The sequence below is a fragment of the Stegodyphus dumicola genome, chromosome 1 (genome assembly GCF_044657685.1).
Source record: "Stegodyphus dumicola isolate Sdum_Otavi_A_Nest chromosome 1, ASM4465768v1".
In the NCBI taxonomy this organism is placed as follows: domain Eukaryota; kingdom Metazoa; phylum Arthropoda; class Arachnida; order Araneae; family Eresidae; genus Stegodyphus; species Stegodyphus dumicola.
Window position 1 is genome coordinate 124717831 of NC_140768.1, and position 13092 is coordinate 124730922.

At 29.7% G+C, this 13092-nt stretch overlaps 1 protein-coding gene across 3 annotated transcripts in view; it reads right to left on the reverse strand.

Moving 5' to 3' along the window:
- Egfr (epidermal growth factor receptor) overlaps nucleotides 1-13092 on the reverse strand; it is a 266434-nt gene that overhangs the window by 16104 nt on the left and 237238 nt on the right. For all 3 annotated transcript variants that reach the window (XM_035359001.2, XM_085820085.1, XM_085820082.1), the window contains 6 exons: nucleotides 11567-11668; nucleotides 9969-10154; nucleotides 7194-7257; nucleotides 7006-7097; nucleotides 5567-5642; nucleotides 2269-2415 (listed from right to left, as the gene is read on the reverse strand). In XM_035359001.2, coding sequence (XP_035214892.2) covers nucleotides 2269-2415; nucleotides 5567-5642; nucleotides 7006-7097; nucleotides 7194-7257; nucleotides 9969-10154; nucleotides 11567-11668 — 667 coding nt within the window. The remainder of the gene's footprint in view (nucleotides 1-2268; nucleotides 2416-5566; nucleotides 5643-7005; nucleotides 7098-7193; nucleotides 7258-9968; nucleotides 10155-11566; nucleotides 11669-13092) is intronic.

Genomic DNA, 13092 nt, shown 5'->3' on the forward strand with positions numbered 1-13092 from the left:
ACTAAACAGAGTGAAATATTTATTGTGCTGTATGTGGATGACTTGCTAATTGCTGGTTCTAATGATTCAGAGGTAAAAACTGTGATTGAATTACTTAGAAATGAATTTGAGATGTCCAAGGCTGAAGTTGCAAATGAATTTCTTGGAATAAGTTTTGAATATTCACAGAACAAACTTACTTTACGCCAAAAAATCTTATGTTGAAAAATTGTTAAATAGATTTAGAATGTTAGATTGTAAGCCATCTGATACTCCTCTAGTGCCTAAGTCAACTTCATCAAATTTTGTGAATGGTGAAAGATTTCATGGCCCTTATTGTGAACTTGTAGGTGCTTTGCTGTATCTGTCTATGACAACTCGTCCTGATTTTCTGTTCTCTGTGAACTGTCTGAGTCAGATACAAGAACAACCCACTAACAATGCTTGGGCTGGTCTGAAGCGAATTCTTTGATATTTAAAAGGGACATCTGAATTGAAATTATTATTTTGTAAATGTAATAATAGTGTTGATATTATGTTAAATGTTTATGTTGCTGCTGATTGGGGGTCAGATACAAATGATAGAAAATCCATTTCAGGGTATATTATTTTCTTTAATGATTGTCCTGTAACTTGGTCTGTTAAAAAGCAAACATCTATTGCTCTGTCCTCTACTGAGGCAGAAATTTTGGCTTTAGCAAAAGCTATTCAAGATCTAACTGTATTTTATAATGTATCTAAAGAAATTTTAGGAGTCGACAATATTAAAGTTTCAGTTTATGAGGATAATCAGTCTGTAATTAAAGCAATATTAAATGAAAGTAATTGTGCTAGACTAAAACATTTGGATATTAAATTAAAGTATATTAGAGATATTGTAAAATTGTACGATATAAATCTCGTATATGTTTCTAGTGAAAATCAGTTAGCTGATTTGTTTACAAAATGCTTGCCTAAACCAAGATTGTGTTATTTAAGAGATAAATGTAAAATAATATGTGATTAAGGGAGGGTGTTGAGAATAATCACACGTACTCCCCGTTCTTGTTTTAATGTCATATATTTTAACTGTAACTGTTTTATACTTTTGCTTAGGTTGATCTGGCAACAGTTGTAGTTGTGCTCGTGTGATATGTAGAAACGTGCTGTGCCATGTGGGCGTGAAATTCCATCTTTTAATAAAGCCTCTACTTAATTATCATCGGCCTCTGATTCACTTTTTTTTAAATCTTTACATATCCCAAGTCACGCTTTCAAGACATGAAAAACGCAATTTGTATTTCATCAAACGGCCTAGTAAAATTGGAGATATAGAACTGTCCGATTTTTTTTTTCTCACGGTGTATATCAATTTTATTCTCTCTCTTATACATTTTACTATAAAGGTACATTCTCTTGCTTTCTTTCTCTTCTACAATGCAATGTACTGTAAATGTGTATTGCTTTTATTATTGCTCTATTGTACATTACTCTTATTATTATTACTCTCTCTAATGTACATCACTTCATTATTATTGCAACCTCTTCCATATATATTACTCTTATTATCTTTTCCTTTGTACTCTCATGTAGTGTAAATGTACATTAACTCTTTCTATCATATAATGTAATGCACTGGAAATGTACATCACTTTTATTACCTCTTTTACGTTCATTACTTTTATTATCTCTCTCTTGTACATTACTCTTATTATCTTATTTCTCTTTTTACATCCAGTGTAACCTCAAACTCAAAAGAAAAGTTAAAAGCTGATACTCCTTTTTGAAATAACATTTAAGGTACATAAAAGAATATGAATAAAATAAAGGTTAAAGAATGATTTAGGCAATGCTTTTTCTTAAAATCTGTGAATATTTTTTTATGACCGAGAGTGTAAACCTACTATGATTCTAATTAATTTTTCACCTCAGCCCCAAGTTAATATTCATTCACAATAAAGAGTAATGAGGCATTTCAAAGCAAGAAAAACTCTCAGGATCTTCCGAATGCAAGCCACGCATGCTTCCAACTACACCCCAAAGACATATGGGAAAGAAGGAGAAAATTCCTTACATTCTTCTCATGTTCTCTTAGCTCCAAGCATAATATACAAGAGTACTTTACCCTATAAACCTAAGTAGCAATTGTCCTAAAAGACACAATAACATCAAATAAAGAATGGCAAATTGTCAGGGCTTTTGAAACAGGTGGCACGATAAATCAAGATCCTTCAATACATTGCTAGGAAATAAATGATAAAATTTACAGAAAATCTAAAGTAAATTTAAAATACAAAAACTAATACTTACATTTAATCATTATCATATATACATCAATAGTACAAATAGAGGGTTGTGGCAAGCGTTCCCCTTTCTCCAGTAGGTCAGGAACTTCTCTAGCAGGTGTATTTTCATACGGTCTGCCACCATAGGTAAGCAGTTCCCACACAGTAACACCTAAAAATTTATGATCTACGTTAAAATTTGTTATAAATGTTTTCACCAAATACTTATTTTAATTTACTGCTCTCTGAAACATTAGAAACAGTAATGATGTGGATTACATCTTGATATTAATGGGACAAAATGAAATGAATATAAGTTAAGTATTATAACACACTGAGGCTCTCCAAAAATGTATTGCAACTACCAAAGATGGCCAAAAGGGGATCTTTAAGGGCCCTGACACTGGAATTATTATCATAAGATAGATACTTAGAGACACTGACATTGAAAAAACTGTCATGAGTTTAACATTTAGCCATAGGACGAGGCTGCATTTAATGTGTACATTGCCTATGATATGACTGCACATTTGTCACTGGAAAACTCGGACATTTGTTCTGAAATAAACATTTAGAGACTCGCTGGAAGAACTGTCATAAGGTGACGCACTCAGAAATAGTGAGACAGACATTTACAGAATATGATATTGGAAGATTAGATTCCATGGGATTAGTTGGATTATGACTGAGTATACCAGGGCTGCCTGCTTGACACTAGAAGAATTGTCATGAGTCAAGACATTTAGAGACTCTGACACTAAAAGATTGAATTGGATAGGATTATTTGGATTACAACAAAGAATGGCTGGGACATCTGCCTGATATTGAAAGAACTGTCATTAGAAAGACATTTAGAGATCCTAAGATATATATTTATATTCTAACACTGGAAGAACTGTCATAAGATAGAAATTTAAGTTCTGATAGTGCAAGAACTGTATATACTTTTAGAGCCTGTAACACTGAAAGATAGAACTGGACTGGATTATGGTTAAGTTCATGAAGATTATCTGCCTGACAGTGGAAGAACTCTCTTTACACAGACTTTTACTTATCATGAAAGATTAAGTTTTGAGCCTGAAAATCATATTGGGTTGGACTGCAGCAAAATACATGAATGCTATCTGCCTGACATCAGAGGAACTGTCATAAGATAGACATTTAGAGGTCATGAGAGAGACATTTAGAATCCCTGACCTGGAAGAACTGTCATGAGACAGGATTGGATTACAACAAAGTATGCCATCACAAAAAAATTGAATTGACATAAGATAGACAGTTACAGATTGTCAAGTAGACATTTAAATCCCTGACATTGGTAAAACACTAGATTGCAAATACCGATTGACACTTACATGGCACTTTTGCAAATATTGTTGCAAAAGATTTTATTTATTTCCCTTTGCATTTGGTAAAATTATCCCTTGATGTATATGTATTATTATTTCTGCTATAGAAAAGGCCATGACATTTATTCAGAAGTTTTGTTCTTTCAGTGTATAAAATTTCATTGCTATTATAAAAACAGCATGAAATATATATATATATTTCATAAAAAGACCAATATCTTTTTAAGTAAGCTTTTATGAGTGACATGCAGCAAGAAAGGTTTGACCAAGTTCACCTCATTTTAATATTAGTTCATGTAGGATTGCTACACTCAAGAATAATACAGCAAAAGAAATGATACATCTATGGTAAAATATATCTTAGAGCATGCAACCAATGAAAATAGCACATAGTATGTTAATCAATACCCAATGAAAATAGCACATCCTTGGTAAAATATGCCTCAGAACATGCAAATATCAATCAATAAGCTACAGAAATCATCATAATGTAATGTACAGAAATCATCATAATGTCTATAGAGAGCTTCCTTTGATTCTTCCATACATCTATACACCAGTTCTAAAAAAAAAAAAAAAAAAAAAAATCTGATGTGTACACCACATGACTTCCTTGTATGGAATATTAAATTATACGCATTTTTTCTTTCATTTCTTTTTTTAAAACTTATTGGATTGAATTACATCTACTTTGTCGACAGCGGATAAACCACAATAGAATAAATGCACTCTTTAAAATTCACTATATTTGTTTACCATAGCAACACTCTGGCTAGGTTCAGTTAACAGTATTATGTTTTGTTCATATTATAACTCAGAATGCACAAAATTTATATCATTTAATGAATTATCTAATCGTTGCCACATGTTCTATTCAAATACTATAATAAAGCTAGAACGATGTATAAAAGAAATTAAGCAAACAAAACAAAAAAGAAATAGTTTTTCAAAGACGATTGAGTATATCTCATTCAATTAATTCAGTTCTCACTTTGCGACAAGTCAAAAATACACAAAAACTCAAAATATCTGTATTAAAAATTACGAAGTAAATCTTAAGCACTTATTTCCTCGAAAAAATTCCAGAAATGATTAAGCATGATTTAATTCGCAATAATAAATGAAGGCGTTATCTTTGTTGTTGCGAAGCTACGTTTCTCTAGATTGGCAACAAATCCACTACTCTGCTGTTTCAAATGTAAACAAGCAATGGCCGCCATCAAAAAAATTATTAGGCTTAGCGGCACTTAAACAACTTTAAAATTGTTGATAATTCTAAAAATATTGCATACAGATTTACTAAAGGCATAAAAACCTTAACCGGAAGATAAGAACAACATAATTCAATCATTTTAAAGCAAAAAATGCACAATTTACAAAATTATAAGAGTAAAGAAATTGAGATCACTGAGCCGGGTAACAGAGTGGATATATATATATATTATATACGTTTGTTGCGGATGATTGCAACCAAAATATGAGGTGCACATCTACATGTTATAACAGTCCTATATACAAAGTTTTTGAGTTATGTGAGATAAATACGTATGTACGTACATACGTTTGTACAGACCCCACGAAAAATTCTCTTCGGAATTCATTTTAAAGCAGTTTTATAATTTTTTGGAGGAAAAGAGTCTTTTATTCTGTCCTTACGTACAGATGTCACGCAAAAATATCGTTAAATTGCATTCGATAGCAGTCAAAATGGATATTTTCGTTGAAATATGCTGGCTGAAACTTTTCGCGATTACAATACTTCCTTTTTACTTCGTACAAGGAAGTAAAAACAATAAAAAGAGGTGAACTTCATTAAGCTATTCATTCAGATTTCAACCAATAAAGCAGATGCAAAAACTACGACCACAGCAATGTTTTAAAGTAGTTTTTAACATGTGAACAAAAAATGGTTTATTCTGAATTTTAAATAAATACCATTCCATAAACATGATAGTATTATACAGCAGCACTTACCAAATGCCCAGACATCACTTTTGTGTGTGAAGATTCTGTGTTGAATGCATTCGAGAGCTAACCACTTGATAGGCATCTAAAAAAAATAAAGAAGAGATTTAATACTATTAGCAAACGGCTAACAAAATACCTTTTTATCCTCATCCAATTTCCAATACACTCAGTATGGGCATTTATACTCTTAGTGAAATTCTAAGGGCATAAAACATCGCATATGAGGAATCTATTGATGAATGAGATTTCTATTCAAAATTGCCCCCCCCCCCAAAAAAAAGGTTCACGTATAAAATGTATCTGTAAGCAAAGCGATTATTTTTCGTTAATATTTGTAATTGAGATTATTTATGTTTGACAGACATGAAAAAAAGTTAATGGTACTTTTCCTTATCTGCCCACGATATTAAAAAACGAAAACAAATAATGTGATATAATAATATAATAATCAGTAGTAAGACAATGAGAAAAATAATTTTCATTAAAGAAAGGATAGAATTTAATTATAAAATGGTTATCCTGATTCCATTTTAGAGGCAACAGAAAAATAGTTTCCACTAGAAATAAACACTAATTGACATGACCAATGCCCCTTCTACTCTTTTTATAATTAAATTTATTTTTCTTATTGCCTTATGAATTATTATGTGTTACTATATCATATTATTTATTCTTATTGTTCTTTGTTAAAACGTAATGAGATGCAATTGCCAGAGTTGTAAAAAAATAAAGGAAAAAGTATTCAGTTAATAAAATCTATATCTTCAAATCTTTGAGTAAAATTTCTATCACATTGTAAGTTAATTATCTCCATTTATAGATTTGGTAATGAAAATAATGTATTTATGGAATTTAAATAACTAAAATATTGAATCTGTGCAACAATTGTATTTACAATGAATACATAATTGAAATGTATTTGTAGGCCACATGCAGCCTGTAATCCACCAATATAAGAAAATGAAAAAAATAAATAAAATAAATATATGGCAACATTGAACACTCTATCAGGTATCCTAAAAATATGCTGGTTTTAAAAATTTAGTGATTTTGCTTTTGAATTTTAGGTGGAATAAATGAAAAAAAAAAAAAAAAAATTTAAATTATGTCAGCAGGGGTGAGTACAAGATCAGTCTGATAAAATGTAAGCTCAGTGTAAACATAAAATAAGCTTAAAAAAAACCTTCTGGTTCAATATTAAAATCTGAATCCTTCAGACATTTTTTTGTTTGTTCTTTTTGTTTTGTGTGTGATTTATTAGTGAATTTTTAGTTTTTTTTTCTTGTGACAGAATCTATTTTATTAACAAGACTGGATATTGAGAATAGTCCCTTGAAATTCATTATAATGGAGTTTGAGTGTATTACACCTTTTCTCAAACATCCAGATTACTTTTGATAGAAATGAATGGTTTACAATCAATGAATATGATTCCAGTAACTCACCTTTCCACCAGCAGCTTTGTATTCTTCTTCGTTGATATCCAGCAACCTTGCCAAACCAAAATCAGTAATCTTAATGCAGCCAGGTGTTTGAACTAAGACCAGAAATAATAAAAATTTATCAGACATCATGCAATTTTACTTTAATTTTCTTTGCACATACATACAAGTATGAACACACTGACACTTACGCAAAACATTTCGAAGGGCCAAGTCACGATGGACCATGCGGCGTTCCTCAAGGTGGGCCATGCCCTAATGAAGGATATAAAAATTAAAAAGGCATATTTTTACAATAACAAACCAGACAGGTAATTTGTGCACAAACCACTACTTGAAGAAAGCTACAGGTAGCAAAATATTCAGACTCCCCGATTTTGATTTTCAATTAAGTATTCTGAAATATTCCATTGTTTGAATAAATAAACTTATTTCAGTTTTATCTTAATATATTATTACATATCTGTTCTATTATGTAACTTATTTTATAATTTGAATAAATATCTTACTATATTATTGCATTATTTTATTCTATTACTGTGTAACTTATTCTATTATTATTCATCTTATCCTATTACACTTACTTTATTATATTATTCATCTTACCTATTACTCTTACTTTATTATCTGAATCTGAAATATTCTATTATTTGACAAACTATATCTTACTCTATTATTATCTATCTTATTCTGTTATTCTATTACTATGCATCTTATTCTGTTATTTGAATAAATACAGCTTATTCCATTATTTTATTATTATCGTATTCTATTATTACACATCTGATTCTATTATTATTCCATTATTATGCATTTTATTCTATTATTTGAATAAATATATATCATATTCTATTTACTGTATATTTTATTCTAGTATGGCTATTATTGCAAAATTTATTCTATTATCATTTTACTATACTGTTTGAATTGGAAATATTCTATACTTTGAGTTCTGTTACTCAAATATATCTTAATTCTATTATTTGAAGATGAAATATTCTATTATTTGAATAAATATAGCTTATTCAATTATTGTATATTTTCTTCTATTATTATTCTAATTCCATTATTATTTTCTATTATATACCTTATTTTATAATCTGAATCTGAAATATTTTATCATTCGAATATATACATTTTATTCAATTATTGTATTTTTTCTTCTGTTATTATCATCCTTCTATAATTTTGTTATTATATATCTTATTCTATCATCTGAGTATAAAACATTCTTTTATTTGAATACCTATATCTTATTCTACTATTTGATTCTGAAATATTCTATCACTTGAAGAAATATATCTAATGCTATTACTGTATATCTTATTCTATTATTAGAATAAATATACCTTATCCTATCATATATCTTATTCTATTACTATATATTTTATTCTAATATTTTATTTACATATATTTCAATTATTATGTATCATATTCAGTTAACATTATTATTGTATTATTCTATTATCATATCTAGAATTCTAGTATTTGAATCATGTATTAATATCGAACTATTGTGTATGAGTCATTGGTTAATATACTTATTACATCTCATCATTATATTCTGTACCTTCTTATGGTGGTCAAAAAGTATTCATACTTTCCCTGTAGCACATCTTTAGGTTTGCAGCATTGCCTTTTTGTACACTACATGCTCTTGGTACTACACTCACCTGGTCAATGTTTCAACAGTATTACATCAACTTTCTTGCTGCTGTAGCAATCTAAACATGGCAATGCTGATACCTCTGTGTGCCACAAAGAACAAAGATCTGATTTTTCTTGTCAGAAGATGTATCAGGGGCTTACAGCTATTCAAAATTCAGTTTTCCTCTTTTTTTTTTTTTTTTTTTTTTCCTCTCTTCCTTTTTGAGGACAGTAGCTTAAAAATTGTTTAAATACAAAAATAATCTAACGACTGTAATAGGAATTTAAAAAAATAACAACAAAAGATCTAAAATTTCCAGATTATTTGACATTTGAAAAAAATAAAATTCAAGAAAGTCTAAAAAATTAATTACAGATATTCTCACTGCAATAAAATTGCTGCTCTATTTGTAGTGTATAATTTGTCAGCTAAGCTTGCTCTCATTCATATATACAGGTTATCTGAAAGGTAAGGAGCTATTTTTGTGAAAGTGGACACTTTTTTAAAAAAGCCTTTCATGCTTAAAAATGTGCTAAAGGTGTACTAAGTTGTATTATTGTATGTGCAGGTGTCCCCCCAAAAAAAATTTTTTTTTAAAAAAAACCTTCCCCCAAGAATTGTTAAATAATGAATACCTTATCATAATATTCCATACTAGAGGAGTAAAACTGAGTGAAATTAGAGAAAAATTTCAAAGAAAATGTAACAAGCCAGGATCTCCAGACAAAGTGGATGGCCAATGATAGACCCTAACAAAAGTAAACAAATTTGGTTATTGTTCCAAATTGAGCTAACAATTTCCATTAGGAAGCATAATATGAAATTCAAAGTACTTTGACAGTTCACAGAGTCTTGCACAGAACACTTTTGAAAAATCTTCATCTAATCCAATTACTGCATTCCTTACATGAAGGTCTTCCAAAGTAAGCAGCAAGATGGCCAGAATTTGTACAGCAAGAGGGAAACATCAAATTTTCTAACAACTTTTATGTATAAAAATAAAAATTTAGTACACTTTAAGTACAGTTTAGACATGACAAAGATAAATTGTTTTATTTCACAACATTAAAAATTTACTTACGGAACACTCTGTATAGCCTAAATGAACTTTAGGGACACCCTGCATACTCTGAATATAGCAGATCTAACTAGCCTATGATATTTACTAAACATTGACTATTATTTGTGATTTTGCATATTCTCAGTGAGTCTCAGAACACACCATTTGCAGATACATGTGCATAATTGGACTATACATTTCTATAAATTAATCAATTAGCACTTTATCATTTCATCTTAAAGTGAAACAGATATATACCCTAGCTATTTGAGCACACCAGTTTAATAACGGCTTTGACCCAATCTTGTCCCTGTTGTTGCGAACGTAATCCAGGAGACATCCCAGAGGCATCAGTTGAGTCACCAGCATAGACTGAGAGGCCATGCAAACTGCCAGCAGTTTCAATAGATTTGGGTGATCAATACTTGCCATGATATATGCTTCCTGTGAATAAAATAACAGAAATTAATACAAAAGCTAATTCTTTGACATTATATTTTTTCATGGGTATATCAAAAAGTGCATTAAAAAATAAATAATAAAATAGTGCATTAACAAAATGCAGCACATGAAAGCAGTCATAACTATAATAACTTTGTCTTGAAACTTGCCCCACCAGTATTGTTCTTTAATGCCCATTCGTAACTTAGTTCCTTTTTTCTAAAGATGTTTACTCATCCTTTGTTCACAAAGTGGTCTTTATGTTTTTAACAATGTTTTAATTTCCATACTCAGTCAGCTTACTCTCATATTAAAGCGCTTGGAAATAAAGGTAAATTGTTAACAGAATTTTCCTGGTACTATATACTCTTGAATATCTGAGTTAATCTCAGGGAAATAAGTTATAGATAATTGAAACTACCAATTTTCATGCATATTGAATGCGAAATTTCTTTATAAAAATCAGTAATTTTACAAATTTTTATATGTTTTGAAAATTTTTCACTATGTATGTTTCAAAGTGCAATTTTATTATTGTATTTGAATATCCTTTGGTCAACAAGCTCCAACAGTTTCAACGGGAGACTTGAGACTAATGTAATTGTCAGTATCTTTATCGTTTGTATTTTGAGTATCAATCTCAGCCTTTTCTATTCTTGTGAGATTTCAAATGATATTCACATCACGTGAGCATCAAAAGCCTGGCTGAACCCAATCACCATCAAATCATTTCTTGATGTTTACCCAATCAACATTTTTTTAAAAAGTAACATTTTAAATTTTTTAGCATAGCAGTTCAGTTGTTGCTTCAACTTCTTCACAATTAGATAAATAATTCTAAATTCGAAAGAACCTCTCTTAATGATCGAAATAGTGTTATGGTTTTAATTTTTACCATTTTTCAGGTACTTTGTATATGGCATCCAAAACAATCGTGATATCACTAAATCATCATCTTCCTCGACAGGAGTTATGAGAACACCAGAATGGTTCACAATCTCTTATAAAGGTTTCAATTTCATTTTTTGTTTAACAATTTCAAAAAAAAGATCGCACACCGACTCAATTCATATGTTCTAATGCTTTGATTAATATAAGTTTTCTTTTCAATATTAAAACAACTTCCTTGTAATTAGTGCTTGTAACCTATTCTTTATACAATTTTAGATTATAAAGTTTTAAAATAAAATATACATGAAAATACTTATGATCGCTGATCAATTGAATGTTTTTAGTGTTAGTCTGGCCCACTGATCAACTGAATGTTTTTAGTGTTAGACTGCTAACCACTGTTTTGGATTTAATTATTATATCTTAATTATATATATGTATATAAATCTTGAATAATAAATTATTGGAATTCATGTGTAAAATATACATCTGTGTAATAACCTATGTAACAGAAAACAACTCACCTCAAGAAATTCTTTGTTCGAAGTAGGCCCGGTACCTTCTCTCAGAACTTTAATTGCGACAGGAATTTTTATGTTCTCTCTCTCTTCTGGAACCCAAACGCCCTAGAAATAATTTTTATTGATTTTTTGTGATTGTTAGGAATTCCATGCCACTGTTTCTTTTAAGACAAGATAAAATTTGACATTGCCATTTATTACAATATAAGTAACAACTTTAACATATAGTTGAACTGCATCATATAAATTAACAATGCAATTAACTACTGTATGGTGTTTGACAAAAAGTATTAAAAGAACAATAAAATGTAAAAATTACATAAAAATGGAATATGTTTAAAATCTTTAAAAAAAACTAAAGGTAATAAATGACCAAAAAAAAAAAAAAAAAACACTATACTGGGAAAAAAAAAATGAAAAGGTTGAGATTTTAATGGTCACCCAAGAAGGGTCTTTTAAAATTTAATATAACTTATCAGCACAGGTTATCGATAGAGATGGCCCAGGTGGAAGAGCAAAACATTTTAGAGGATACTACACAAATATACATTTATATTGGCATAAAAACATTCTATATCTTCTGTCTATTTGGAAAGAGAAAAAATATATAGTATCATCCTCTAAAAATATTTAATGTTTTTAATTAGGTATATTAGGATTGTATTTATTAGGTGTATTAAGTAGGTAGACAAGTTATCTCTCTGACATAAATGAATGGATTATTTGCTTAATAACTTAATTTTCTTACCCCCTCGATGGATATATGAAATCATAATATTAATGCAGATACTCCAGCTGTACTGAATTCAAAAAACATATATGATTTGAATGCAATATATTTATAAATATTTGTAAAATTACACAAAGTGTATACACACATGTATTAGGTTCACAAGAAAGTGATCTCAGTTTGCGCAAACAGACAGTGTTATATTCGTTTTAGTATTTTTCCGTCAATCTTGTAATTTTTGTTTGTTTTGAGATTTGTTAGTTGGCACTTTTACGTTGCTACAGATACAAATTCTACGTATTCTTGTTTACAACAGTTAGTTTACAATCAATTGGAAATCATTGTTTTGAACTCATTAAGAAGCTTGATATTTGTGTTCCATGTGAATTGAAAAAAAAAAAAAAAATTCATTTAACACAAACACAATGAACCAATATTGCGATACACATTTCAAACGTAATGGTACCAACCCTTGTTTTGAACTGAATTATTATTGGTGCTGAAAAATGGATTGTCTACAATAACATTAATTGAAAAAGATCATGGTACAAGCACAATGAATCAGCACAAGCATATCAAAAGCTGAGGCTGTGTTAGAAAATGATCATGCTGTCAATTTGGCGGGATTACAAAGCTGTTGTGTATTTGAGCTGCTTCCTTGTATCCAGTCAACCCAAATGTTTACTGACAATAGCTTATGAAATTGGGGAAAGCAACCAAACAGAAAAGGTTAGAAATGGCAAATTGCAAAGGGCTCATGTTCCACCACAACAATGCAATATCTCACACAGATTTAGCA